General features: G+C 40.3%; 1 protein-coding gene across 5 annotated transcripts in view; it reads right to left on the reverse strand.

The window, feature by feature from the left end:
* LOC135505715 (1-phosphatidylinositol 4,5-bisphosphate phosphodiesterase beta-1-like) overlaps positions 1-26,834 on the reverse strand; it is a 352,313-nt gene that overhangs the window by 44,842 nt on the left and 280,637 nt on the right. For 3 of the 5 annotated variants that reach the window (XM_064924779.1, XM_064924777.1, XM_064924780.1), the window contains exons 20-29: positions 9,346-9,500; positions 9,098-9,262; positions 8,233-8,332; positions 7,745-7,849; positions 7,497-7,612; positions 1,851-1,983; positions 1,657-1,710; positions 1,172-1,391; positions 537-729; positions 8-84 (exon numbers count right to left, since the gene is read on the reverse strand). In XM_064924779.1, the coding sequence (XP_064780851.1) occupies positions 8-84; positions 537-729; positions 1,172-1,391; positions 1,657-1,710; positions 1,851-1,983; positions 7,497-7,612; positions 7,745-7,849; positions 8,233-8,332; positions 9,098-9,262; positions 9,346-9,500 (1,318 nt within the window). Of the gene's footprint in view, positions 1-3; positions 85-536; positions 730-1,171; positions 1,392-1,656; positions 1,711-1,850; positions 1,984-7,496; positions 7,613-7,744; positions 7,850-8,232; positions 8,333-9,097; positions 9,263-9,345; positions 9,501-26,834 lie in introns of those variants that run through there. The other 2 variants (XM_064924778.1, XR_010450312.1) reach the window with 2 other exon arrangements.

A 26,834-nucleotide genomic window follows, 5' to 3' on the forward strand; every position in this document is an offset into this window, starting at 1 on the left:
TGCTTACTTGTCACAGATGTCTCGGATCTTCCTCAACTGGGCACTCTGACATTCCTCTGCTATGGTTGTCAACTTATCCACCAGCTGGAGACACAGTATACAGAGGAAAATACCACAGGTTATCCTTTGTCTCTCATAAGGTATGATCCCTGACTCATGGCTTCTGTTTAACTCAGGCCTGATCTGTTGACTTTGGAGAATAGAATTGGTCCAGTCAGTATTGTTCTCTTCTGCATGGATAAACCCTGACACCTCGTACACAGAACCGTGACTACACTCAGCATTTCCATATGCCGTAGCAGTCGTGGAGCACTGGGACGTCTTTACACTGATCTAAGGTCAGCAAAACAGATGGAGTAATAAAGCCCAGAGGGGATCATTAAACACAAGCCAAGGCATTATACTGAGTTGAGTGTTACCGCACTTGATGCTGATTCAACGCAAATAAAATATGTACGCTGAAATGAGTTTATGTGCTCTTGTCCTCTAGTATCACTCTGCTTGAGGATAGGGATTAGGTGTGTGTGTGTGTGTACCATTTTGATGTGTTCTTTCTTCTGGTACTTCTCGCTGTAATACTGCTCCTGTCTCAGTGTGAGTAGCTGTTGTTGCTGCTGCTCCTTGAGCTCAGAGAGTCTCTGACTGGACTCCTGGTCCAACACACACAGCTCCTGCTCCAGGGACGACAGACACTGCTCCGACCTACCACACACACAAATACAGCACACACTGAGGTCGACACACACATGGAGGTAGGTAAGTGGTAACTAACACAAACACACACACAAATACAGCACACACTGAGGTCGACACACACATGGAGGTAGGTAAGTGCTAACAAACACAAACACACACACAAATACAGCACACACTGAGGTCGACACACACATGGAGGTAGGTAAGTGCTAACAAACACAAACACACACACAAATACAGCACACACTGAGGTCGACACGCACATGGAGGTAGGTAAGTGCTAACAAACACAAACACACACACACGCACACACACAGTTATCTGTGGAAGGCTCTAGCCACTGATCACCCACATGGAAGAGAGAAAACATGCCCGGAGAGCGAGAGACGTAGAGACCGACACATAGTGAGAGAAACAGAGGGATACAGGAAGAAGGGCAGGGAGGAAGAGTAGGAGGAGAAAGAGGGCCACCTACCTTTTCTTACCGTCTCGTTTGTGGCTCTTCTGCAGCGCAGAGCGCCTGCGCTGGTGCTGGTTCTGCAGCTCTGCAGCCCTGGCCGTGTGCTCCTTGATCAGCTCGCCAGTCTTGCGGTGGTGTTTCCTGACCAACTCCTTCATCTCTTTATACTGCTTCCTCTGCTCCCTCACAAAGCCCTTCTGCTGCTTCAACTCCTCCAGGGTCTGGGCCTCACTCTCTGGAGGAAGGAGGGAGGATAGAGGGATGGAGGGGGGAAAGAGAAAGGGAGGGAGGGAGGGGGGGGACATGAGTGTTTGACTTTCTACCTGTATTGGTTCTGTTCCTTTACAGATCGTGCGCATCATTCCCTCATGTTTCAGATTGGTGATGTCATGCAACCTGTTTACATGCATCGATCGAGGGTGGCCGGGCAGGTAGCCTACTGGTTAGAGAGTTGAGCTGGCAAGTAAAGTCATCTTAATAGGAGTTCATACGAGTCCTACCTGTGAGAACACTCTGGATTACGTCCTCAGTCTTCACTGCTGCTTTCACTGAACCTGATACACAATATATACACTTGTTAGTGAGGGTTTGGTCAGATCAAGTGGGTTGTAAATGTGTTGTGGCGCGACAAATTGAAATTTACTGGTTGCCATATTGGAGTCACTGTAAGTTCAAGTGGAGATTTGACCTGTACCTGTGGGCTGTTGCTGGTGGCTAACAAGGCTGGGGGGTTTGGGGGCGATGATGGGGGCGTGGTTGACTCCGTTCTCTGCGGGCACAGTCACCCGGGGGTCAGGCTCCATGGGGTCATCAACACCCGCATCCACCTGTCAGTCAAATACATTGACAATGACACTGACACATTGCATTTATGAGGCACTATTCCCTGGGTCTCAAAGCATTTTATCAGGTCCATGCTACTATTCACTGGGTCTCAAAGCATTTTATCAGGTCCATGCTACTATTCACTGGGTCTCAAAGCATTTTATCAGGTAAAACACTACTATTCACTGGGTCTCAAAGCATTTTATCAGGTCCACACTACTATTCACTGGGTCTCAAAGCATTTTATCAGGTCCATGCTACTATTCACTGGGTCTCAAAGCATTTTATCAGGTCCATGCTACTATTCACTGGGTCTCAAAGCATTTTATCAGGTAAAACACTACTATTCACTGGGTCTCAAAGCATTTTATCAGGTCCACACTACTATTCACTGGGTCTCAAAGTATTTTATCAGGTCCACACTACTATTCACTGGGTCTCAAAGCATTTTATCAGGTAAAACACTACTATTCACTGGGTCTCAAAGCATTTTATCAGGTCCACACTACTATTCACTGGGTCTCAAAGCATTTTATCAGGTCCATGCTACTATTCACTGGGTCTCAAAGCATTTTATCAGGTAAAACACTACTATTCACTGGGTCTCAAAGTATTTTATCAGGTCCACACTACTATTCACTGGGTCTCAAAGCATTTTATCAGGTAAAACACTACTATTCACTGGGTCTCAAAGCATTTTATCAGGTCCACACTACTATTCACTGGGTCTCAAAGCATTTTATCAGGTCCATGCTACTATTTACTGGGTCTCAAAGCCTTTTATCAGGTCCATGCTACTATTCACTGGGTCTCAAAGCATTTTATCAGGTCCATGCTACTATTCACTGGGTCTCAAAGCATTTTATCAGGTCCATGCTACTATTCACTGGGTCTCAAAGCATTTTATCAGGTCCATGCTACTATTCACTGGGTCTCAAAGCATTTTATCAGGTCCATGCTACTATTCACTGGGTCTCAAAGCATTTTATCAGGTCCATGCTACTATTTACTGGGTCTCAAAGCATTTTATCAGGTCCATGCTACTATTCACTGGGTCTCAAAGCATTTTATCAGGTCCATGCTACTATTCACTGGGTCTCAAAGCATTTTATCAGGTAAAACACTACTATTCACTGGGTCTCAAAGTATTTTATCAGGTCCACACTACTATTCACTGGGTCTCAAAGCATTTTATCAGGTAAAACACTACTATTCACTGGGTCTCAGAGCATTTTATCAGGTCCACACTACTATTCACTGGGTCTCAAAGCATTTTATCAGGTCCATGCTACTATTCACTGGGTCTCAAAGCATTTTATCAGGTCCATGCTACTATTCACTGGGTCTCAAAGCATTTTATCAGGTCCATGCTACTATTCACTGGGTCTCAAAGCATTTTATCAGGTCCACACTACTATTCACTGGGTCTCAAAGCATTTTATCAGGTCCACACTACTATTCACTGGGTCTCAAAGTATTTTATCAGGTCCACACTACTATTCACTGGGTCTCAAAGCATTTTATCAGGTAAAACACTACTATTCACTGGGTCTCAAAGCATTTTATCAGGTCCACACTACTATTCACTGGGTCTCAAAGCATTTTATCAGGTCCATGCTACTATTCACTGGGTCTCAAAGCATTTTATCAGGTCCATGCTACTATTCTCTGGGTCTCAAAGCATTTTATCAGGTCCATGCTACTATTCACTGGGTCTCAAAGCATTTTATCAGGTAAAACACTACTTTTCACTGGGTCTCAAAGCATTTTATCAGGTCCATGATACTATTCACTGGGTCTCAAAGCATTTTATCAGGTAAAACACTACTATTCACTGGGTCTCAAAGCATTTTATCAGGTCCACGCTACTATTCACTGGGTCTCAAATCATTTTATCAGGTCCATGCTACTATTCACTGGGTCTCAAAGCATTTTATCAGGTCCATGCTACTATTCACTGGGTCTCAAAGCATTTTATCAGGTCCATGCTACTATTCACTGGGTCTCAAAGCATTTTATCAGGTAAAACACTACTATTCACTGGGTCTCAAAGCATTTTATCAGGTCCATGCTACTATTCACTGGGTCTCAAAGCATTTTATCAGGTCCATGCTACTATTCACTGGGTCTCAAAGCATTTTATCAGGTCCACACTACTATTCACTGGGTCTCAAAGCATTTTATCAGGTCCATGCTACTATTCACTGGGTCTCAAAGCATTTTATCAGGTAAAACACTACTATTCACTGGGTCTCAAAGCATTTTATCAGGTCCATGCTACTATTCACTGGGTCTCAAAGCATTTTATCAGGTAAAACACTACTATTCACTGGGTCTCAAAGCATTTTATCAGGTCCATGCTACTATTCACTGGGTCTCAAAGCATTTTATCAGGTCCATGCTACTATTCACTGGGTCTCAAAGCATTTTATCAGGTCCATGCTACTATTCACTGGGTCTCAAAGCATTTTATCAGGTAAAACACTACTATTCCCTGGGTCTCAAAGCATTTTATCAGGTCCATGCTACTATTCACTGGGTCTCAAAGCATTTTATCAGGTCCATGCTACTATTCACTGGGTCTCAAAGCATTTTATCAGGTCCACACTACTATTCACTGGGTCTCAAAGCATTTTATCAGGTCCATGCTACTATTCACTGGGTCTCAAAGCATTTTATCAGGTCCACACTACTATTCCCTGGGTCTCAAAGCATTTTATCAGGTCCACACTACTATTCACTGGGTCTCAAAGCATTTTATCAGGTCCATGCTACTATTCACTGGGTCTCAAAGCCTTTTATCAGGTAAAACTCTACTATTCACTGGGTCTCAAAGTATTTTATCAGGTAAAACACTACTATTCACTGGGTCTCAAAGCATTTTATAAGGTAAAACACTACTATTTACTGGGTCTCAAAGCATTTTATCAGGTCCACACTACTATTCCCTGGGTCTCAAAGCATTTTATCAGGTAAAACACTACTATTCACTGGGTCTCAAAGCATTTTATCAGGTTCACACTACTATTCACTGTGTATCAAAGCATTTTATCAGGTAAAACACAACTATTCACTGGGTCTCAAAGCATTTTATCAGGTCCATGCTACTTTTCACTGGGTCTCAAAGCATTTTATCAGGTCCACACTACTATTCACTGGGTCTCAAAGCATTTTATCAGGTAAAACACTACTATTCACTGGGTCTCAAAGCCTTTTATCAGGTCCACGCTACTATTCACTGGGTCTCAAAGCATTTTATCAGGTCCACACTACTATTCACTGGGTCTCAAAGCATTTTATCAGGTCCATGCTACTATTCATTGGGTCTCAAAGCATTTTATCAGGTCCATGCTACTATTCACTTGGTCTCAAAGCATTTTATCAGGTAAAACACTACTATTCACTGGGTCTCAAAGCATTTTATCAGGTCCACACTACTATTCACTGGGTCTCAAAGCATTTTATCAGGTCCACACTACTATTCACTGGGTCTCAAAGCATTTTATCAGGTCCATGCTACTATTCACTGGGTCTCAAAGCATTTTATCAGGTCCACACTACTATTTACTGGGTCTCAAAGTATTTTATCAGGTAAAACACTACTATTCCCTGGGTCTCAAAGTATTTTATCAGGTCCATGCTACTATTCACTGGGTCTCAAAGCATTTTATCAGGTAAAACACTACTATTCACTGGGTCTCAAAGCATTTTATCAGGTCCATGCTACTATTCACTGGGTCTCAAAGCATTTTATCAGGTCCACACTACTATTCACTGGGTCTCAAAGCATTTTATCAGGTAAAACACTACTATTCACTGGGTCTCAAAGCATTTTATCAGGTCCACACTACTATTCACTGGGTCTCAAAGCATTTTATCAGGTCCACACTACTATTTACTGGGTCTCAAAGCATTTTATCAGGTAAAACACTACTATTCACTGGGTCTCAAAGCCTTTTATCAGGTCCACACTACTATTCACTGGGTCTCAAAGCATTTTATCAGGTCCATGCTACTATTCACTGGGTCTCAAAGCATTTTATCAGGTCCACACTACTATTCACTGGGTCTCAAAGCATTTTATCAGGTCCACACTACTATTCACTGGGTCTCAAAGTATTTTATCAGGTCCATGCTACTATTCACTGGGTCTCAAAGCATTTTATCAGGTCCACACTACTATTCACTGGGTCTCAAAGCATTTTATCAGGTAAAACACTACTATTCACTGGGTCTCAAAGTATTTTATCAGGTCCACACTACTATTCACTGGGTCTCAAAGCATTTTATCAGGTAAAACACTACTATTCACTGGGTCTCAAAGCATTTTATCAGGTCCACACTACTATTCACTGGGTCTCAAAGCATTTTATCAGGTCCATGCTACTATTCACTGGGTCTCAAAGCATTTTATCAGGTCCATGCTACTATTCCCTGGGTCTCAAAGCATTTTATCAGGTCCACACTACTATTCACTGGGTCTCAAAGCATTTTATCAGGTAAAACACTACTATTCACTGGGTCTCAAAGCATTTTATCAGGTCCACACTACTATTCACTGGGTCTCAAAGCATTTTATCAGGTAAAACACTACTTTTCCCATTTACTTAACACATCATCTGGATAGAGTGTATGACACACATGGCACATTACAGCCCAACATATAAATGGTAACGCAAATAATGTTTTTGCGGCCTATGCAATGAGATGTAAATAAGCAGAGTGGAATCATATGATGCCATTACTCCATTAGAAGCAGAAGCTACTGCATGGCAAATACACAACAACACAATCAACACAACACACACCCAGAGCCTACCTGTAGCCTGTTGGAGAACTTGTAGACATAGCTTTGGTACCCCACTCTCAGCATGGCTCAGACCAACGTCACACTGACAACACTCTCTAACGTTTCACTAACATTTAGCCAATGTTCTCCTTACGTTGTCTCAATGTCCCTCTCTAGGTTCTCTTCAACCCTGATGTGTTGTAGTACATGGCATGTATTTGTTTGTTACTGAGTCCTCTCTCCTTAAGCCTGTTTTGGACAGGAGAGGACACTCTGTTCTCCTCTGCTCTCCACTCACATCTTTCTTCCTCTCCCTCTGTCTCTGACACTCCAGCGGGAAGCCCACTATTTCACTAAGCGACCGTTGCCAAGGTGTCAGCATGTACAGGCTCCTTATTGGATGTCCCTGTGGATAATCAGTTCAGCTGGCAAATCAGGCGAGACAGCTCCCTTGGGGCCCACCTCCAACAACAACTCCCTTATTACCCCTCAGAGCTCACCCCCCCTTCTTACCCCAACCTCCCCTCCTTCACCCCCGTGATACCCCTGCCCCCCTCACCCTTCATCTCTGTCTCCCCCTGTCTCACGACTCCCTCAACCCTTAGTTCCTGAGCCCTGGTCAATACCCAATCATCTCTTCACAAAGAGACAGGCCTACTGCCTGGGGAGAGCCTCATTGATCTGTTACTTATCGATTAGTGTGGGGATGACGGACAACACACCCACCTCTTTGCTGTCCTCCTCCTCTGCTCCCTCCTCCAGAGTGAGAGCTGCCAGTTGATTGGCTCTCTGCTCCATCAGGTTGACGTAACGGATGGGATTGGACAACGCCTCGATGACATCTGAGGTAGAGAACGGGGGAACAGAATGTATCATCGATGCTGTTATGTAAAGCCAGTGGAAACATAAACCTAGTTATAACGCCATGGTTTAGTTCTATACCAGTATTCTGTAAGGTATGTCAGCCATTGTACCTGCGAATGTATCAGGGACATAGTCCTTGACCTCTACATAGACAAACAGAGCAGGGAGGGTCAGAGCCTGGTTCTTCTCATTCCTCAGACCAATGTAGTGGTAACCTGGAACACACACACACACACGCACGCACGCACGCACGCACACGCACACACGCACACGCACACGCACACGCACACACACACACACACACACACACACACACACACACACACACACACACACACACACACACACGCACGCATGCACACGCACACACACACACACACACACACACACACACACACACACACACACACACACACACACACACACACACACACACACACACACACACACACACACACACACACACACACACACACACACACACACACACACACACGGGGTGAGTAATCAGAAGCTAAAGGACTGTTACACAGCTTCATTCAAGCAGAAAAATGGACCAGAATGGTAGTCAGTCAGACTATTAAGCTATAGGCCTCACCTGGGCGGATGGCATTCACAGGAATGATGCGATGGCCAATGAACTTCCCTCCATCCTCAAACACAGAAATCCTCATCAAGGCCAGAGTGGGCAGAACCACCTGAGGAACCATCACAGACACAGAAACATGGATGGTCACATTAACCTGGGAGTTCTTGGTTTTAAAGAACTACAAGTCCCATAACGATGTGCTCCGTGATGTTTGAAACAGTGATTTACACACATAATTCAATAGAACATTATTTCTCTCTATGGGTTCCTCGAGGATGAAAGCCTCCTCATCACAGACAGGGTTGGCAACGTTACCCTGGATGATGTAAACGGGGTAAGATCATGATCCAATCCAAGTTTATTTGTCACCGTTATTTGGCAGAGGATGCTTGCTGGCAAGCTCTTCCTCAACAATTAATATCAAACAAGTACACACAATATTATTTATATTTTTTATTTGTAGACACGAGAATAAAAGACATCTACACTATATGTGTGGGGATGACACACACACACACACCTCCTTGGGCTACTTTGAAGAATCTCAAATCTAAAATATATTTTGATTTGTTTAACACTTTTTTAGTTACCACATGATTCCATATGTGTTTTTCCATAGTGTTGATTTCTTCACTATTATTCTACAATGTAGAAAATAGTTTTAAAAAATAAAGAAAAACCCTTGAATGAGTACATGTTTCCAAAATGTTGACTGGCACTGTAAATACAAGGTCAATACCAGTAGCAATCAATGTCAAGGATACTGGTGACAGGCAAAAAAGGTTGGTAGCAATTACAATATATTATACAGTATATATGTTTTACCTTAAAGAACTACAAATCCCATAACAGTCTGCCCTATATTATGCTTTACCTTCTTGAGTGTGAAGGCCTCCTCCTCCCAGACAGGGTTGACAGCGTTGCCCTGAGACGTCTTGGTCTTAAAACCCTTCCTTCTGGTGTCCACTGGCAGACCAAACATATCTATCTCCACATAAGTCCCCACCTTCTTATCGGTTAGGAACTGGCCTGAGATGATCTGGAAACGGAGAGATGAGGATGATAGAAACACATACAGTCAAAAACACGCACACGCTGTACGCGGAACACACAGATAAGCACCTTGACAGACAGCGTGTTGGCTACGATGCCGTCCACAGTGCTCTCAGCGAAGGGGTCAAAGTGTTTGTCCGGCCGTCTCATGAACTCTGGTTTCAGCCTGTAGCCACACTTCCCGTTGTACTCATACATGCCCAGGTTTAACATCATGGACAGGTCTGATGGAGAGAGAGAGAGAGAGAGAGAGGGAGAGAGAGGTAGGAGGGAGGGAAAGGTGAGAGTGGGAGAGGGGGAGAGGAGAGGGAGAAAGAGATTGAGAAAGAGACTCACCCTACTAGAATCTGAAGTCAAGTGTCTACTGTTTGCTGATGATCTGGTGCTTCTGTCACCAACCAAGGAGGGTCTACAGCAGCACCTGGATCTTCTGCACAAATTCTGTCAGACCTGGGCCCTGACAGTAAATCTCAGTAAGACCAAAATAATGGTGTTCCAAAAAAAGTCCAGTCGCCAGGATCACAAATACAAATTCCATCTAGACACCGTTGCCCTAAAGCACACAAAAAACAATACATACCTTGGCCTAAACATCAGCACCACAGGTAAATCTGTGAACGAGCTGAGAAACAAGGCAAGAAGGGCCTTCTATGCTACCAAAAGGAACATCAAATTTGACATACCAATTAGGATCTGGCTAAAAATACTTGAATCAGTTATAGAACCCATTGCCCTTTATGGGTGTGAGGTCTGGGGTCTGCTCACCAACCAAGAATTCACAAGATGGGAATCAGATCCTACCTATTGTCTTGTGTGAAACGAATCAGGTCTTACCTATGGCCTAGTGTGAAACAAATCAGGTCTTACCTATTGTCTAGTGCGAAACGAATCAGGTCTTACCTATGGTCTAGTGTCTAACAAATCAGGTCTTACTTATTGTCTAGTGTGAAATGAATCAGGTCTTACCTATTGTCTAGTGCGAAACTAATCAGGTCTTAGATATTGTGTCGTGTGAAATGAATCAGGTCTTAATTATTGTCAAGAGTGAAACGAATGAGGTCTTACTTATTGTGTCGTGTGAAATGAATCAGGTCTTACCTATGGTCTAGTGTGAAATGAATCAGGTCTTACCTATTGTCTAGTGTGAAATGAATCAGGTCTTACCTATGGTCTAGTGTGAAATGAATCAGGTCTTACCTATTGCCTAGTGTGAAACGAATCAGGTCTTACCTATGGTCTAGTGTGAAATGAATCAGGTCTTACCTATTGCCTAGTGTGAAACGAATCAGGTCTTACCTATGGTCTAGTGTGAAATGAATCAGGTCTTACCTATTGTCTAGTGCCAAATGAATCAGGTCTTACCTATTGCCTAGTGTGAAATGAATCAGGTCTTACCTATTGTCTTGTGTGAAACGAATCAGGTCTTACCTATGGTCTAGTGTGAAACAAATCACGTCTTACCTATTGTCTAGTGTGAAATGAATCAGTTCTTACCTATTGTCTAGTGTGAAACGAATCAGGTCTTACCTATTGTCTAGTGCCAAACTAATCAGGTCTTACTTATTGTCTAGTGTGAAATGAATCAGGTCTTACCTATGGTCTAGTGTGAAATGAATCAGGTCTTACCTTTGGTCTAGTGTGAAACGAATCAGGTCTTACCTATTGCATAGTGTGAGACGAATCAGGTCTTACCTATTGTCTAGTGTGAAATGAATCAGGTCTTACCTTTGGTCTAGTGTGAAACGAATCAGGTCTTACCTATTGCATAGTGTGAGACGAATCAGGTCTTACCTATTGTCTAGTGTGAAATGAATCAGATCTTACCTATTGTCTAGTGTGAAATGAATCAGGTCTTACTTATTGTCTAGTGTGAAATGAATCAGGTCTTACCTATGGTCTAGTGCGAAACGAATCAGGTCTTACCTATTGTCTAGTGCCAAACGAATCAGGTCTTACCTATTGTCAAGTGCCAAACGAATCAGGTCCTAGCTATGGTCTAGTGTGAAATGAATCAGGTCTTACTTACTGTCTAGTTTGAAACGAATCAGGTCTTACTTATTGTGTCGTGGGAAAGGAATCAGATCTTACCTATTGTCTCGTGTGAAATGAATCAGGTCTTACCTATTGTCTAGTGTGAAACGAACCAGGTCTTACCTATGGTCTAGTGTGAAACTAATCATGTCGTACCTATGGTCTAGTGTGAACTGAATCAGGTCTTACCTATTGTCTCGTGCCAAACGAATCAGGTCTTACCTATTGTCTAGTGTGAAATGAATCAGGTCTTACCAATTGTCTAGTGTGAAATGAATCAGGTCTTACCTATTTTCTAGTGCCAAACGAATCAGGTCTTACTTATTGTGTCGTGGGAAAGGAATCAGATCTTACCTATTGTCTCGTGTGAAATGAATCAGGTCTTAACCATTGTCTAGTGCCAAACAAATCAGGTCTTACCTATTGTCTAGTGTGAAATGAATCAGGTCTTACCTATTGTGTAGTGCCAAACGAATCAGGTCTTACCTATTGTCTAGTGCCAAACGAATCAGGTCTTAACAATTGTCTAGTGCCAAACGAATCAGGTCTTACCTATTGTCTAGTGCCAAACGAATCAGGTCTTACTTATTGTCTATTTTGAAAAGAATCATGTCTTACTTATTATCTAGTGAGAAACGAATCAGGTCTTACCTATGGTCTAGTGTGAAATGAATCAGGTCTTACCTATTGTCTAGTGCCAAACGAATCAGGTCTTACTTATGGTCTAGTGTGAAATGAATCAGGTCTTACCTATTGTCTAGCGTAAAATGAATCAGGTCTTACCTATGGTCTTGTGTGAAACGAATCAGGTCTTAGATATCGTCTGCTGTGAAATAAATCAGGTCTTACCTATGGTCTAGTGTGAAACTAATCAGGTCTTACTTATTGTCGAGTGTGAAACGAATCATGTCTTACTTATTATCTAGTGTGGAACGAATCAGGTCTTACTTATTATCTAGTGTGAAAAGAATCAGGTCTTATCTATTGTCTAGTGCCAAACGAATCAGGTCTTACCTATTGTCTAGTGCCAAACGAATCAGGTCTTACCTATTGTCTAGTGCCAAACGAATCAGGTCTTACCTATTGTCTAGTGCCAAACGAATCAGGTCTTACCTATTATCTCGTGTGAAACGAATAAGGTCTTACTTATTATCCAGTGCGAAACGAATCAGGTCTTATCTATTGTCTAGTGTGAAATGAATCAGGTCTTACCTATGGTCTAGTGTGAAACGAATCAGGTCTTACCTATTGCATAGTGTGAGACGAATCAGGTCTTACCTATTGTCTAGTGTGAAATGAATCAGGTCTTACCTATGGTCTAGTGCGAAACGAATCAGGTCTTACCTATTGTCTAGTGCCAAACGAATCAGGTCTTACCTATTGTCAAGTGCCAAACGAATCAGGTCTTAGCTATGGTCTAGTGTGAAATGAATCAGGTCTTACTTACTGTCTAGTTTGAAACGAATCAGGTCTTACTTATTGTGTCGTGGGAAAGGAATCAGATCTTACCTATTGTCTAGTGTGAAATGAATCAGGTCTTACCTATGGTCTAGTGTGAAATGAATCAGGTCTTACCCATGGTCTAGTGTGAAATGAATCAGGTCTTACCTATTGTCTAGCGCCAAATGAATCAGGTCTTACCTATTGTCTAGTGTGAAATGAATCAGGTCTTACCAATTGTCTAGTGTGAAATGAATCAGGTCTTACCTATTGTCTAGTGCCAAACGAATCAGGTCTTACTTATTGTGTCGTGTGAAAGGAATCAGATCTTACCTATTGTCTCGTGTGAAATGAATCAGGTCTTACCTATTGTCTAGTGTGAAACGAACCAGGTCTTACCTATGGTCTAGTGTGAAACTAATCATGTCGTACCTATGGTCTAGTGTGAAATGAATCAGGTCTTACCTATTGTCTCGTGCCAAACGAATCAGGTCTTACCTATTGTCTAGTGTGAAATGAATCAGGTCTTACCTATGGTCTAGTGTGAAATGAATCAGGTCTTACCTATTGTCTAGTGTGAAACGAACCAGGTCTTACCTATTGTCTAGTGTGAAATGAATCAGGTCTTACCTATTGTCTCGTGTGAAATGAATCAGGTCTTACCTATTGTCTAGTGTGAAACGAACCAGGTCTTACCTATGGTCTAGTGTGAAACTAATCATGTCGTACCTATGGTCTAGTGTGAAATGAATCAGGTCTTAACCATTGTCTAGTGCCAAACAAATCAGGTCTTACCTATTGTCTAGTGTGAAATGAATCAGGTCTTACCTATTGTCTAGTGTTAAATGAATCAGGTCTTACCTATGGTCTAGTGTGAAATGAATCAGGTCTTACCTATTGTCTAGTGTGAAACGAATCAGGTCTTACATATTGTCTAGTGTGAAATGAATCAGGTCTTACCTATTGTCTAGTGTGAAATGAATCAGGTCTTACCTATTGTGTAGTGCCAAACGAATCACGTCTTACCTATTGTCTAGTGCCAAACGAATCAGGTCTTAACAATCGTCTAGTGCCAAACGAATCAGGTCTTACCTATTGTCTAGTGCCAAACGAATCAGGTCTTACCTATTGTCAAGTGCCAAACGAATCAGGTCTTAGCTATGGTCTAGTGTGAAATGAATCAGGTCTTACTTACTGTCTAGTTTGAAACGAATCAGGTCTTACTTATTGTGTCGTGGGAAAGGAATCAGATCTTACCTATTGTCTAGTGTGAAATGAATCAGGTCTTACCTATGGTCTAGTGTGAAATGAATCAGGTCTTACCCATGGTCTAGTGTGAAATGAATCAGGTCTTACCTATTGTCTAGCGCCAAATGAATCAGGTCTTACCTATTGTCTAGTGTGAAATGAATCAGGTCTTACCAATTGTCTAGTGTGAAATGAATCAGGTCTTACCTATTGTCTAGTGCCAAACGAATCAGGTCTTACTTATTGTGTCGTGTGAAAGGAATCAGATCTTACCTATTGTCTCGTGTGAAATGAATCAGGTCTTACCTATTGTCTAGTGTGAAACGAACCAGGTCTTACCTATGGTCTAGTGTGAAACTAATCATGTCGTACCTATGGTCTAGTGTGAAATGAATCAGGTCTTACCTATTGTCTCGTGCCAAACGAATCAGGTCTTACCTATTGTCTAGTGTGAAATGAATCAGGTCTTACCTATGGTCTAGTGTGAAATGAATCAGGTCTTACCTATTGTCTAGTGTGAAACGAACCAGGTCTTACCTATTGTCTAGTGTGAAATGAATCAGGTCTTACCTATTGTCTCGTGTGAAATGAATCAGGTCTTACCTATTGTCTAGTGTGAAACGAACCAGGTCTTACCTATGGTCTAGTGTGAAACTAATCATGTCGTACCTATGGTCTAGTGTGAAATGAATCAGGTCTTAACCATTGTCTAGTGCCAAACAAATCAGGTCTTACCTATTGTCTAGTGTGAAATGAATCAGGTCTTACCTATTGTCTAGTGTTAAATGAATCAGGTCTTACCTATGGTCTAGTGTGAAATGAATCAGGTCTTACCTATTGTCTAGTGTGAAACGAATCAGGTCTTACATATTGTCTAGTGTGAAATGAATCAGGTCTTACCTATTGTCTAGTGTGAAATGAATCAGGTCTTACCTATTGTGTAGTGCCAAACGAATCAGGTCTTACCTATTGTCTAGTGCCAAACGAATCAGGTCTTAACAATCGTCTAGTGCCAAACGAATCAGGTCTTACCTATTGTCTAGTGCCAAACGAATCAGGTCTTACTTATTGTCTATTTTGAAAAGAATCATGTCTTACTTATTATCTAGTGAGAAACGAATCAGGTCTTACCTATGGTCTAGTGTGAAATGAATCAGGTCTTACCTATTGTCTAGTGCCAAACGAATCAGGTCTTACTTATTGTGTCGTGTGAAAGGAATCAGATCTTACCTATTGTCTCGTGTGAAATGAATCAGGTCTTACCTATTGTCTAGTGTGAAACGAACCAGGTCTTACCTATGGTCTAGTGTGAAACTAATCATGTCGTACCTATGGTCTAGTGTGAAATGAATCAGGTCTTACCTATTGTCTCGTGCCAAACGAATCAGGTCTTACCTATTGTCTAGTGTGAAATGAATCAGGTCTTACCTATGGTCTAGTGTGAAATGAATCAGGTCTTACCTATTGTCTAGTGTGAAACGAACCAGGTCTTACCTATTGTCTAGTGTGAAATGAATCAGGTCTTACCTATTGTCTCGTGTGAAATGAATCAGGTCTTACCTATTGTCTAGTGTGTGAAACGAACCAGGTCTTACCTATGGTCTAGTGTGAAACTAATCATGTCGTACCTATGGTCTAGTGTGAAATGAATCAGGTCTTAACCATTGTCTAGTGCCAAACAAATCAGGTCTTACCTATTGTCTAGTGTGAAATGAATCAGGTCTTACCTATTGTCTAGTGTTAAATGAATCAGGTCTTACCTATGGTCTAGTGTGAAATGAATCAGGTCTTACCTATTGTCTAGTGTGAAACGAATCAGGTCTTACATATTGTCTAGTGTGAAATGAATCAGGTCTTACCTATTGTCTAGTGTGAAATGAATCAGGTCTTACCTATTGTGTAGTGCCAAACGAATCAGGTCTTACCTATTGTCTAGTGCCAAACGAATCAGGTCTTAACAATCGTCTAGTGCCAAACGAATCAGGTCTTACCTATTGTCTAGTGCCAAACGAATCAGGTCTTACTTATTGTCTATTTTGAAAAGAATCATGTCTTACTTATTATCTAGTGAGAAACGAATCAGGTCTTACCTATGGTCTAGTGTGAAATGAATCAGGTCTTACCTATTGTCTAGTGCCAAACGAATCAGGTCTTACTTATGGTCTAGTGTGAAATGAATCAGGTCTTACCTATTGTCTAGCGTAAAATGAATCAGGTCTTACCTATGGTCTTGTGTGAAACGAATCAGGTCTTAGATATCGTCTGCTGTGAAATAAATCAGGTCTTACCTATGGTCTAGTGTGAAACTAATCAGGTCTTACTTATTGTCGAGTGTGAAACGAATCATGTCTTACTTATTATCTAGTGTGGAACGAATCAGGTCTTACTTATTATCTAGTGTGAAAAGAATCAGGTCTTATCTATTGTCTAGTGCCAAACGAATCAGGTCTTACCTATTGTCTAGTGCCAAACGAATCAGGTCTTACCTATTGTCTAGTGCCAAACGAGTCAGGTCTTACCTATTGTCTAGTGCCAAACGAATCAGGTCTTACCTATTATCTCGTGTGAAACGAATAAGGTCTTACTTATTATCCAGTGCGAAACGAATCAGGTCTTATCTATTGTCTAGTGTGAAATGAATCAGGTCTTACCTATGGTCTAGTGTGAAACGAATCAGGTCTTACCTATTGCATAGTGTGAGACGAATCAGGTCTTACCTATTGTCTAGTGTGAAATGAATCAGGTCTTACCTATGGTCTAGTGCGAAACGAATCAGGTCTTACCTATTGTCTAGTGCCAAACGAATCAGGTCTTACCTATTGTCAAGTGCCAAACTAATCAGGTCTTAGCTATGGTCTAGTGTGAAATGAATCAGGTCTTACTTACTGTCTAGTTTGAAACTAATCAGGTCTTACTTATTGTGTCGTGGGAAAGGAATCAGATCTTACCTATTGTCTAGTGTGAAATGAATCAGGTCTTACCTATGGTCTAGTGTGAAATGAATCAGGTCTTACCCATGGTCTAGTGTGAAATGAATCAGGTCTTACCTATTGTCTAGCGCCAAATGAATCAGGTCTTACCTATTGTCTAGTGTGAAATGAATCAGGTCTTACCAATTGTCTAGTGTGAAATGAATCAGGTCTTACCTATTGTCTAGTGCCAAACGAATCAGGTCTTACTTATTGTGTCGTGTGAAAGGAATCAGATCTTACCTATTGTCTCGTGTGAAATGAATCAGGTCTTACCTATTGTCTAGTGTGAAACGAACCAGGTCTTACCTATGGTCTAGTGTGAAACTAATCATGTCGTACCTATGGTCTAGTGTGAAATGAATCAGGTCTTACCTATTGTCTCGTGCCAAACGAATCAGGTCTTACCTATTGTCTAGTGTGAAATGAATCAGGTCTTACCTATGGTCTAGTGTGAAATGAATCAGGTCTTACCTATTGTCTAGTGTGAAACGAACCAGGTCTTACCTATTGTCTAGTGTGAAATGAATCAGGTCTTACCTATTGTCTCGTGTGAAATGAATCAGGTCTTACCTATTGTCTAGTGTGAAACGAACCAGGTCTTACCTATGGTCTAGTGTGAAACTAATCAGGTCTTACCTATGGTCTAGTGTGAAAGGTCTTAATTGTCTAGTGTGAAACGAATCACGTCTTACCTTTGGTCTAGTGTGAAATGAATCAGGTCTTACCTATTGTCTAGTGCCAAACGAATCAGGTCTTACCTATTGTCTAGTGTGAAATGAATCAGGTCTTACCTATGGTCTAGTGTGAAATGAATCAGGTCTTACCTATTGTCTAGTGTGAAATGAATCAGGTCTTACCTATTGTCTAGTGTGAAATGAATCAGGTCTTACCTATTGTCTAGTGTGAAATGAATCAGGTCTTACCTATGGTCTAGTGTGAAACGAATCAGGTCTTACCTATTGTCTCGTGCCAAACTAATCAGGTCTTACCTATGGTCTAGTGTGAAATGAATCAGGTCTTACCTACTGTCTAGTGTGAAACGAATCAGGTCTTCTAGGTCTGAATCAGGTCTTACCTATTGTCTAGTGGGAAATGAATCAGGTCTTACCTATTGTCTAGTGTGAAATGAATCAGGTCTTACCTATTGTCTAGTGTGAAATGAATCAGGTCTTACCTATTGTCTAGTGCCAAATGAATCAGGTCTTACCTATTGTCTAGTGCCAAATGAATCAGGTCTTACCTATGGTCTAGTGTGAAATGAATCAGGTCTTACCTTTGGTCTAGTTTGAAATGAATCAGGTCTTACTTATTGTCTAGTGGGAAATGAATCAGGTCTTACCTATTGTCTAGTGTGAAATGAATCAGGTCTTACCTATTGTCTAGTGTGAAATGAATCAGGTCTTACCTATTGTCTAGTGTGAAATGAATCAGGTCTTACCTATTGTCTAGTGTGAAATGAATCAGGTCTTACCTATTGTCTAGTGTGAAATGAATCAGGTCTTACCTATTGTCTAGTGTGAAATGAATCAGGTCTTACCTATGGTCTAGTGTGAAACGAATCAGGTCTTACCTATTGTCTAGTGTGAAATGAATCAGGTCTTACCTATTGTCTAGTGTGAAATGAATCAAATTGTCTAGTGTGAAATGAATCAGGTCTTACCTATTGTCTAGTGTGAAATGAATCAGGTCTTACCTATGGTCTAGTGTGAAATGAATCAGGTCTTACCTATTGTCTAGTGTTGTCTAGTAGTGTGAAATGAATCAGGTCTTACTATTGTCTATTGAAATGAATCAGGTCCTATTGTCTAGTGTGAAATGAATCAGGTCTTACCTATTGTCTAGTGTGAAATGAATCAGGTCTTACCTATTGTCTAGTGTGAAATGAATCAGGTCTTACCTATTGTCTAGTGTGAAATGAATCAGGTCTTACCTATTGTCTAGTGTGAAATGAATCAGGTCTTACCTATTGTCTAGTGTGAAAATGAATCAGGTCTTACCTATTGTCTAGTGTGAAATGAATCAGGTCTTACCTATTGTCTAGTGTGAAATGAATCAGGTCTTACCTATTGTCTAGTGTGAAATGAATCAGGTCTTACCTATTGTCTAGTGTGAAATGAATCAGGTCTTACCTATTGTCTAGTGCCAAAATGAATCAGGTCTTACCTATTGTCTAGTGTGAAATGAATCAGGTCTTACCTATTGTCTAGTGTGAAATGAATCAGGTCTTACCTATTGTCTAGTGTGAAATGAATCAGGTCTTACCTATTGTCTAGTGTGAAATGAATCAGGTCTTACCTATTGTCTAGTGTGAAATGAATCAGGTCTTACCTATTGTCTAGTGTGAAATGAATCAGGTCTTACCTATTGTCTAGTGTGAAATGAATCAGGTCTTACCTATTGTACCTATTGTCTAGTGTGAAATGAATCAGGTCTTACCTATTGTCTAGTGTGAAATGAATCAGGTCTTACCTATTGTCTAGTGTGAAATGAATCAGGTCTTACCTATTGTCTAGTGTGAAATGAATCAGGTCTTACCTATTGTCTAGTGTGAAATGAATCAGGTCTTACCTATTGTCTAGTGTGAAATGAATCAGGTCTTACCTATTGTCTAGTGTGAAATGAATCAGGTCTTACCTATTGTCTAGTGTGAAATGAATCAGGTCTTACCTATTGTCTAGTGTGAAATGAATCAGGTCTTACCTATTGTCTAGTGTGAAATGAATCAGGTCTTACCTATTGTCTAGTGTGAAATGAATCAGGTCTTACCTATTGTCTAGTGTGAAATGAATCAGGTCTTACCTATTGCCTAGTGCGAAACGAATCAGGCATTACTTATTGTCTAGTGTGAAATGAATCAGGTCTTACCTATTGTCTAGTGTGAAATGAATCAGGTCTTACCTATTGTCTAGTGCGAAACGAATCAGGTCTTATCTATGGTCTAGTGTGAAATGAATCAGGTCTTACCAATTGTCTAGTGTGAAATGAATCAGGTCTTACCTATTGTCTAGTGCCAAACGAATCAGGTCTTACCTATTGTCTAGTGCCAAAAGAATCATGTCTTACCTATTGTCTAGTGTGAAATGAATCAGGTCTTACCTATTCAGGTCTTGTGTGAAATGAATCAGGTCTTACCTATTGTCTAGTGTGAAATGAATCAGGTCTTACCTATTGTCTAGTGTGAAATGAATCAGGTCTTACCTATTGTCTAGTGTGAAATGAATCAGGTCTTACCTATTGTCTAGTGTGAAATGAATCAGGTCTTACCTATTGTCTAGTGTGAAATGAATCAGGTCTTACCTATTGTCTAGTGTGAAATGAATCAGGTCTTAATTGTCTAGTGTGAAATGAATCAGGTCTTACCTATTGTCTAGTGTGAAATGAATCAGGTCTTACCTATTGTCTAGTGTGAAATGAATCAGGTCTTACCTATTGTCTAGTGTTCAGGTCTTACCTATTGTCTAGTGTGAAATGAATCAGGTCTTACCTATTGTCTAGTGTGAAACGAATCAGGTCTTACTTATTGTCTAGTGTGAAATGAATCAGGTCTTACCTATTGTCTAGTGTGAAATGAATCAGGTCTTACCTATTGTCTAGTGTGAAATGAATCAGGTCTTACCTATTGTCTAGTGTGAAATGAATCAGGTCTTACCTATTGTCTAGTGTGAAATGAATCAGGTCTTACCTATTGTCTAGTGTGAAATGAATCAGGTCTTACCTATTGTCTAGTGTGAAATGAATCAGGTCTTACCTATTGTCTAGTGTGAAATGAATCAGGTCTTACCTATTGTCTAGTGTGAAATGAATCAGGTCTTACCTATTGTCTAGTGTGAAATGAATCAGGTCTTACCTATTGTCTAGTGTGAAATGAATCAGGTCTTACCTATTGTCTAGTGTGAAATGAATCAGGTCTTACCTATTGTCTAGTGTGAAATGAATCAGGTCTTACCTATTGTCTAGTGTGAAATGAATCAGGTCTTACCTATTGTCTAGTGTGAAATGAATCAGGTCTTACCTATTGTCTAGTGTGAAATGAATCAGGTCTTACCTATTGTCTAGTGTGAAATGAATCAGGTCTTACCTATTGTCTGTGAAATGAATCAGGTCTTCTAGTGTGAAATGAATCAGGTCTTACCTATTGTCTAGTGTGAAATGAATCAGGTCTTACCTAAGTGTGAAACGAATCAGGTCTTACCTATTGTCTAGTGTGAAATGAATCAGGTCTTACCTATTGTCTAGTGTGAAATGAATCAGGTCTTACCTATTGTCTAGTGTGAAATGAATCAGGTCTTACCTATTGTCTAGTGTGAAATGAATCAGGTCTTACCTATTGTCTAGTGTGAAATGAATCAGGTCTTACCTAGGTCTAGTGTGAAATGAATCAGGTCTTACCTATTGTCTAGTGTGAAATGAATCAGGTCTTACCTATTGTCTAGTGTAGTGTGAAATGAATCAGGTCTTACCTATTGTCAAATAGTGTGAAACGAATCAGGTCTTACCTATTGTCTAGTGTGAAATGAATCAGGTCTTACCTATTGTCTAGTGCCAAAGAATCAGGTCTTACTTATTGTCTAGTGTGAAATGAATCAGGTCTTACCTATTGTCTAGTGTGAAATGAATCAGGTCTTACCTATTGTCTAGTGTGAAATGAATCAGGTCTTAATTGGTCTATGAATCAGGTCTTACCTATTGTCTAGTGTGAAACGAATCAGGTCTTACCTATTGTCTAGTGTGAAATGAATCAGGTCTTACCTATTGTCTAGTGTGAAATGAATCAGGTCTTACCTATTGTCTAGTGTGAAATGAATCAGTTCTTACCTATTGTCTAGTGTGAAATGAATCAGGTCTTACCTATTGTCTAGTGTGAAATGAATCAGGTCCTAGCTATGGTCTAGTGTGAAATTTATCAGGTCTTACCTATGGTCTCGTGTGAAACGAATCAGGTCTTACCTATGGTCTAGTGTGAAATGAATCAGGTCTTACCTATTGTCTAGTGTGAAATGAATCAGGTCTTACTTATTGTCTAGTGTGAAATGAATCAGGTCTTACTTATTGTCTAGTGTGAAATGAATCAGGTCTTACCTACCTATTGTCTAGTGTGAAATGAATCAGGTCTTACCTATTGTCTAGTGTGAAATGAATCAGGTCTTACCTATGGTCTAGTGTGAAATGAAAGGTCTTACCTATTGTCTATCAAACGAATCAGGTCTTACCTATTGTCTAGTGTGAAATGAATCAGGTCTTACCTATTGTCTAGTGTGAAATGAATCAGGTCTTACCTATTGTCTAGTGTGAAATGAATCAGGTCTTACCTATGGTCTAGTGTGAAACAAATCAGGTCTTACCTATTGTCTAGTGCCAAATGAATCAGGTCTTACCTATTGTCTAGTGTGAAATGAATCAGGTCTTACTATGGTCTGCCAAATAATGTCTTATTGTCTAGTGTGAATCAGGTCTTACTTATTGTCTGTGTGAAATGAATCAGGTCTTACCTATTGTCTAGTGTGAAATGAATCAGGTCTTACCTATTGTCTAGTGTGAAACGAATCAGGTCTTACCTATTGTCTAGTGTGAAATGAATCAGGTCTTACCTATTGTCTAGTGTGAAACGAATCAGGTCTTACCTATTGTCTAGTGCCAAACGAATCAGGTCTTACCTATTGTCTAGTGTGAAATGAATCAGGTCTTACCTATTGTGTGAAAAATGAATCAGGTCTTACCTATTGTCTAGTGTGAAATGAATCAGGTCTTACCTATGGTCTAGTGTGAAATGAATCAGGTCTTACTTAGTGTGAAATGTGTCGTAGTGCCAAATGAATCAGGTCTTCTATGGTCTAGTGGGAAACAAATCAGGTCTTACCTATTGTCTAGTGTGCCAAACGAATCAGGTCTTACCTATTGTCTAGTGTGAAATGAATCAGGTCTTACCTATTGTCTAGTGTGAAATGAATCAGGTCTTACCTATGGTCTAGTGTGAAATGAATCAGGTCTTACCTATTGTCTAGTGTGAAATGAATCAGGTCTTACCTATTGTCTAGTGTGAAATGAATCAGGTCTTACCTATTGTCTAGTGTGAAACGAATCAGGTCTTACCTATTGTCTAGTGTGAAATGAATCAGGTCTTACCTATTGTCTAGTGTGAAATGAATCAGGTCTTACCTATTGTCTAGTGTGAAATGAATCAGGTCTTACCTATGGTCTAGTGAGAAATGAATCAGGTCTTACCTATTGTCTAGTGAAATGAATCAGGTCTTACCTATTGTCTAGTGTGAAATGAATCAGGTCTTACCTATTGTCTAGTGTGAAATGAATCAGGTCTTACCTATTGTCTAGTGTGAAATGAATCAGGTCTTACCTATGGTCTAGTGTGAAACGAATCAGGTCTTACCTATTGTCTAGTGCCAAATGAATCAGGTCTTACCTATTGTCTAGTGTGAAATGAATCAGGTCTTACCTATTGTCTAGTGTGAAACGAATCAGGTCTTCTAGGTCTTACCTATGGTCTAGTGTGAAATGAATCAGGTCTTACCTATTGTCTAGTGTGAAATGAATCAGGTCTTACCTATTGTCTAGTGTGAAATGAATCAGGTCTTACCTATTGTCTAGTGCCAAACGAATCAGGTCTTACCTATTGTCTAGTGTGAAATGAATCAGGTCTTAATCAGGTCTTACCTATTGTCTAGTGTGAAATGAATCAGGTCTTACCTATTGTCTAGTGTGAAATGAATCAGGTCTTACCTATTGTCTAGTGTGAAATGAATCAGGTCTTACCTATTGTCTAGTGTGAAATGAATCAGGTCTTACCTATGGTCTAGTGTGAAACGAATCAGGTCTTACCTATGGTCTAGTGCCAAACGAATCAGGTCTTACCTATTGTCTAGTGTGAAATGAATCAGGTCTTACCTATTGTCTAGTGAGAAATGAATCAGGTCTTACCTTATTGTCTAGTGTGAAATGAATCAGGTCTTACCTATTGTCTAGTGTGAAATGAATCAGGTCTTACCTATGGTCTGAATCAGGTCTTACCTATTGTCTAGTGTGAAATGAATCAGGTCTTACCTATGGTCTAGTGTGAAATGAATCAGGTCTTACCTATTGTCTAGTGTGAAATGAATCAGGTCTTACCTATTGTCTAGTGTGAAATGAATCAGGTCTTACCTATTGTCTAGTGTGAAACGAATCAGGTCTTACCTATTGTCTAGTGTGAAACGAATCAGGTCTTACCTATTGTCTAGTGTGAAATGAATCAGGTCTTACCTATGGTCTAGTGTGAAACGAATCAGGTCTTACTTATTGTCTAGTGTGAAATGAATCAGGTCTTACCTATGGTCTAGTGTGAAATGAATCAGGTCTTACTTATTGTCTAGTGTGAAATGAATCAGGTCTTACCTATTGGTCTAGTGGGAAATGAATCAGGTCTTACCTATTGTCTAGTGCCAAATGAATCAGGTCTTACCTATTGTCTAGTGTGAAATGAATCAGGTCTTACCTATGGTCTAGTGTGAAATGAATCAGGTCTTACCTATTGTCTAGTGTGAAACGAATCAGGTCTTACCTATTGTCTAGTGTGAAATGAATCAGGTCTTAATTGTCTAGTGTGAAATGAATCAGGTCTTACCTATGGTCTAGTGTGAAATGAATCAGGTCTTACCTATTGTCTAGTGTGAAACGAATCAGGTCTTACCTATGGTCTAGTGTGAAATGAATCAGGTCTTACCTATTGTCTAGTGTGAAATGAATCAGGTCTTACTTATTGTCTAGTGTGAAACGAATCAGGTCTTACCTATTGTCTAGTGTGAAATGAATCAGGTCTTACCTATTGTCTAGTGTGAAATGAATCAGGTCTTACCTATTGGTCTGAATCAGGTCTTACTTATTGTCTAGTGAAACGAATCAGGTCTTACCTATTGTCTAGTGTGAAATGAATCAGGTCTTACCTATTGTCTAGTGTGAAATGAATCAGGTCTTACCTATTGTCTAGTGTGAAATGAAATCAGGTCTTACCTATCTTACCTATTGTCTAGTGTGAAATGAATCAGGTCTTACCTATTGTCTAGTGTGAAATGAATCAGGTCTTACCTATGGTCTAGTGTGAAATGAATCAGGTCTTACCTATTGTCTAGTGTGAAATGAATCAGGTCTTACCTATTGTCTAGTGTGAAACGAATCAGGTCTTACCTATTGTCTAGTGCCAAATGAATCAGGTCTTACCTATTGTCTAGTGTGAAATGAATCAGGTCTTACCTATTGTCTAGTGTGAAATGAATCAGGTCTTACCTATAGGTCTTACCTATGGTCTAGTGTGAAATGAATCAGGTCTTACCTATGGTCTAGTGTGAAATGAATCAGGTCTTACCTATTGTCTAGTGTGAAACGAATCAGGTCTTACCTATTGTCTAGTGTGAAATGAATCAAATGAATCAGGTCTTACCTATTGTCTAGTGCCAAACGAATCAGGTCTTACCTATTGTCTAGTGTGAAATGAATCAGGTCTTACCTATGGTCAAGTGCCAAATAATCAGGTCTTACTTATTGTATAGCGTGAAATGAATCAGGTCTTACCTATGGTCTAGAAATGAATGTCTTACTTATTGTCTCGTGTGAAATGAATCAGGTCTTACCTTTGGTCTAGTGGGAAACAAATCAGGTCTTACCTATTGTCTAGTGCCAAACGAATCAGGTCTTACCTATTGTCTAGTGTGAAATGAATCAGGTCTTACCTATGGTCTAGTGTGAAATGAATCAGGTCTTACCTATTGTCTAGTGTGAAATGAATCAGGTCCTAGCTATGGTCTAGTGTGAAATGAATCAGGTCTTACCTATTGTCTAGTGTGAAATGAATCAGGTCTTAGAATCAGGTCTTACCTATGGTCTCGTGTGAAATAATCAGGTCTTCTATGGTCTGTGAAATGAATCAGGTCTTACCTATTGTCTAGTGTGAAATGAATCAGGTCTTACTTATTGTCTAGTTTGAAACGAATCAGGTCTTACTTATTGTCTAGTGTGAAATGAATCAGGTCTTACCTATGGTCTAGTGTGAAATGAATCAGGTCTTACCTTTGGTCTAGTGTGAAATGAATCAGGTCTTACCTATTGTCTAGTGTGAAACGAATCAGGTCTTACCTATTGTCTAGTGTGAAATGAATCAGGTCTTACCTATGGTCTAGTGTGAAATGAATCAGGTCTTACCTATTGTCTAGTGTGAAATGAATCAGGTCTTACCTATTGTCTAGTGAAACGAATCAGGTCTTACCTATTGTCTAGTGTGCCAAACGAATCAGGTCTTACCTATTGTCTAGTGTGAAATGAATCAGGTCTTACCTATTGTCTAGTGTGAAATGAATCAGGTCTTACCTATGGTCTAGTGTGAAATGAATCAGGTCTTACCTATGGTCTAGTGTGAAACGAATCAGGTCTTACCTATTGTCTATCCAAATGAATCAGGTCTTACCTATTGTCTAGTGTGAAATGAATCAGGTCTTACCTATTGTCTAGTGTGAAATGAATCAGGTCTTACCTATTGTCTAGTGTGAAATGAATCAGGTCTTAACTATGGTCTAGTGTGAAATGAATCAGGTCTTACCTATTGTCTAGTGCCAAACGAATCAGGTCTTACCTATGGTCTAGTGTGAAATGAATCAGGTCTTACCTATTGTCTAGTGTGAAATGAATCAGGTCTTACTATGGTCTAGTGTGTGAAATGAATCAGGTCTTCTATTGTAGTGTGAAACGAATCAGGTCTTACCTATTGTCTAGTGTGAAATGAATCAGGTCTTACCTATTGTCTAGTGTGAAATGAATCAGGTCTTACCTATTGTCTAGTGTGAAATGAATCAGGTCTTACCTATTGTCTAGTGTGAAATGAATCAG

The sequence above is a fragment of the Oncorhynchus masou genome, chromosome 19 (genome assembly GCF_036934945.1).
Source record: "Oncorhynchus masou masou isolate Uvic2021 chromosome 19, UVic_Omas_1.1, whole genome shotgun sequence".
NCBI classification, from domain to species: Eukaryota; Metazoa; Chordata; class Actinopteri; order Salmoniformes; family Salmonidae; genus Oncorhynchus; species Oncorhynchus masou.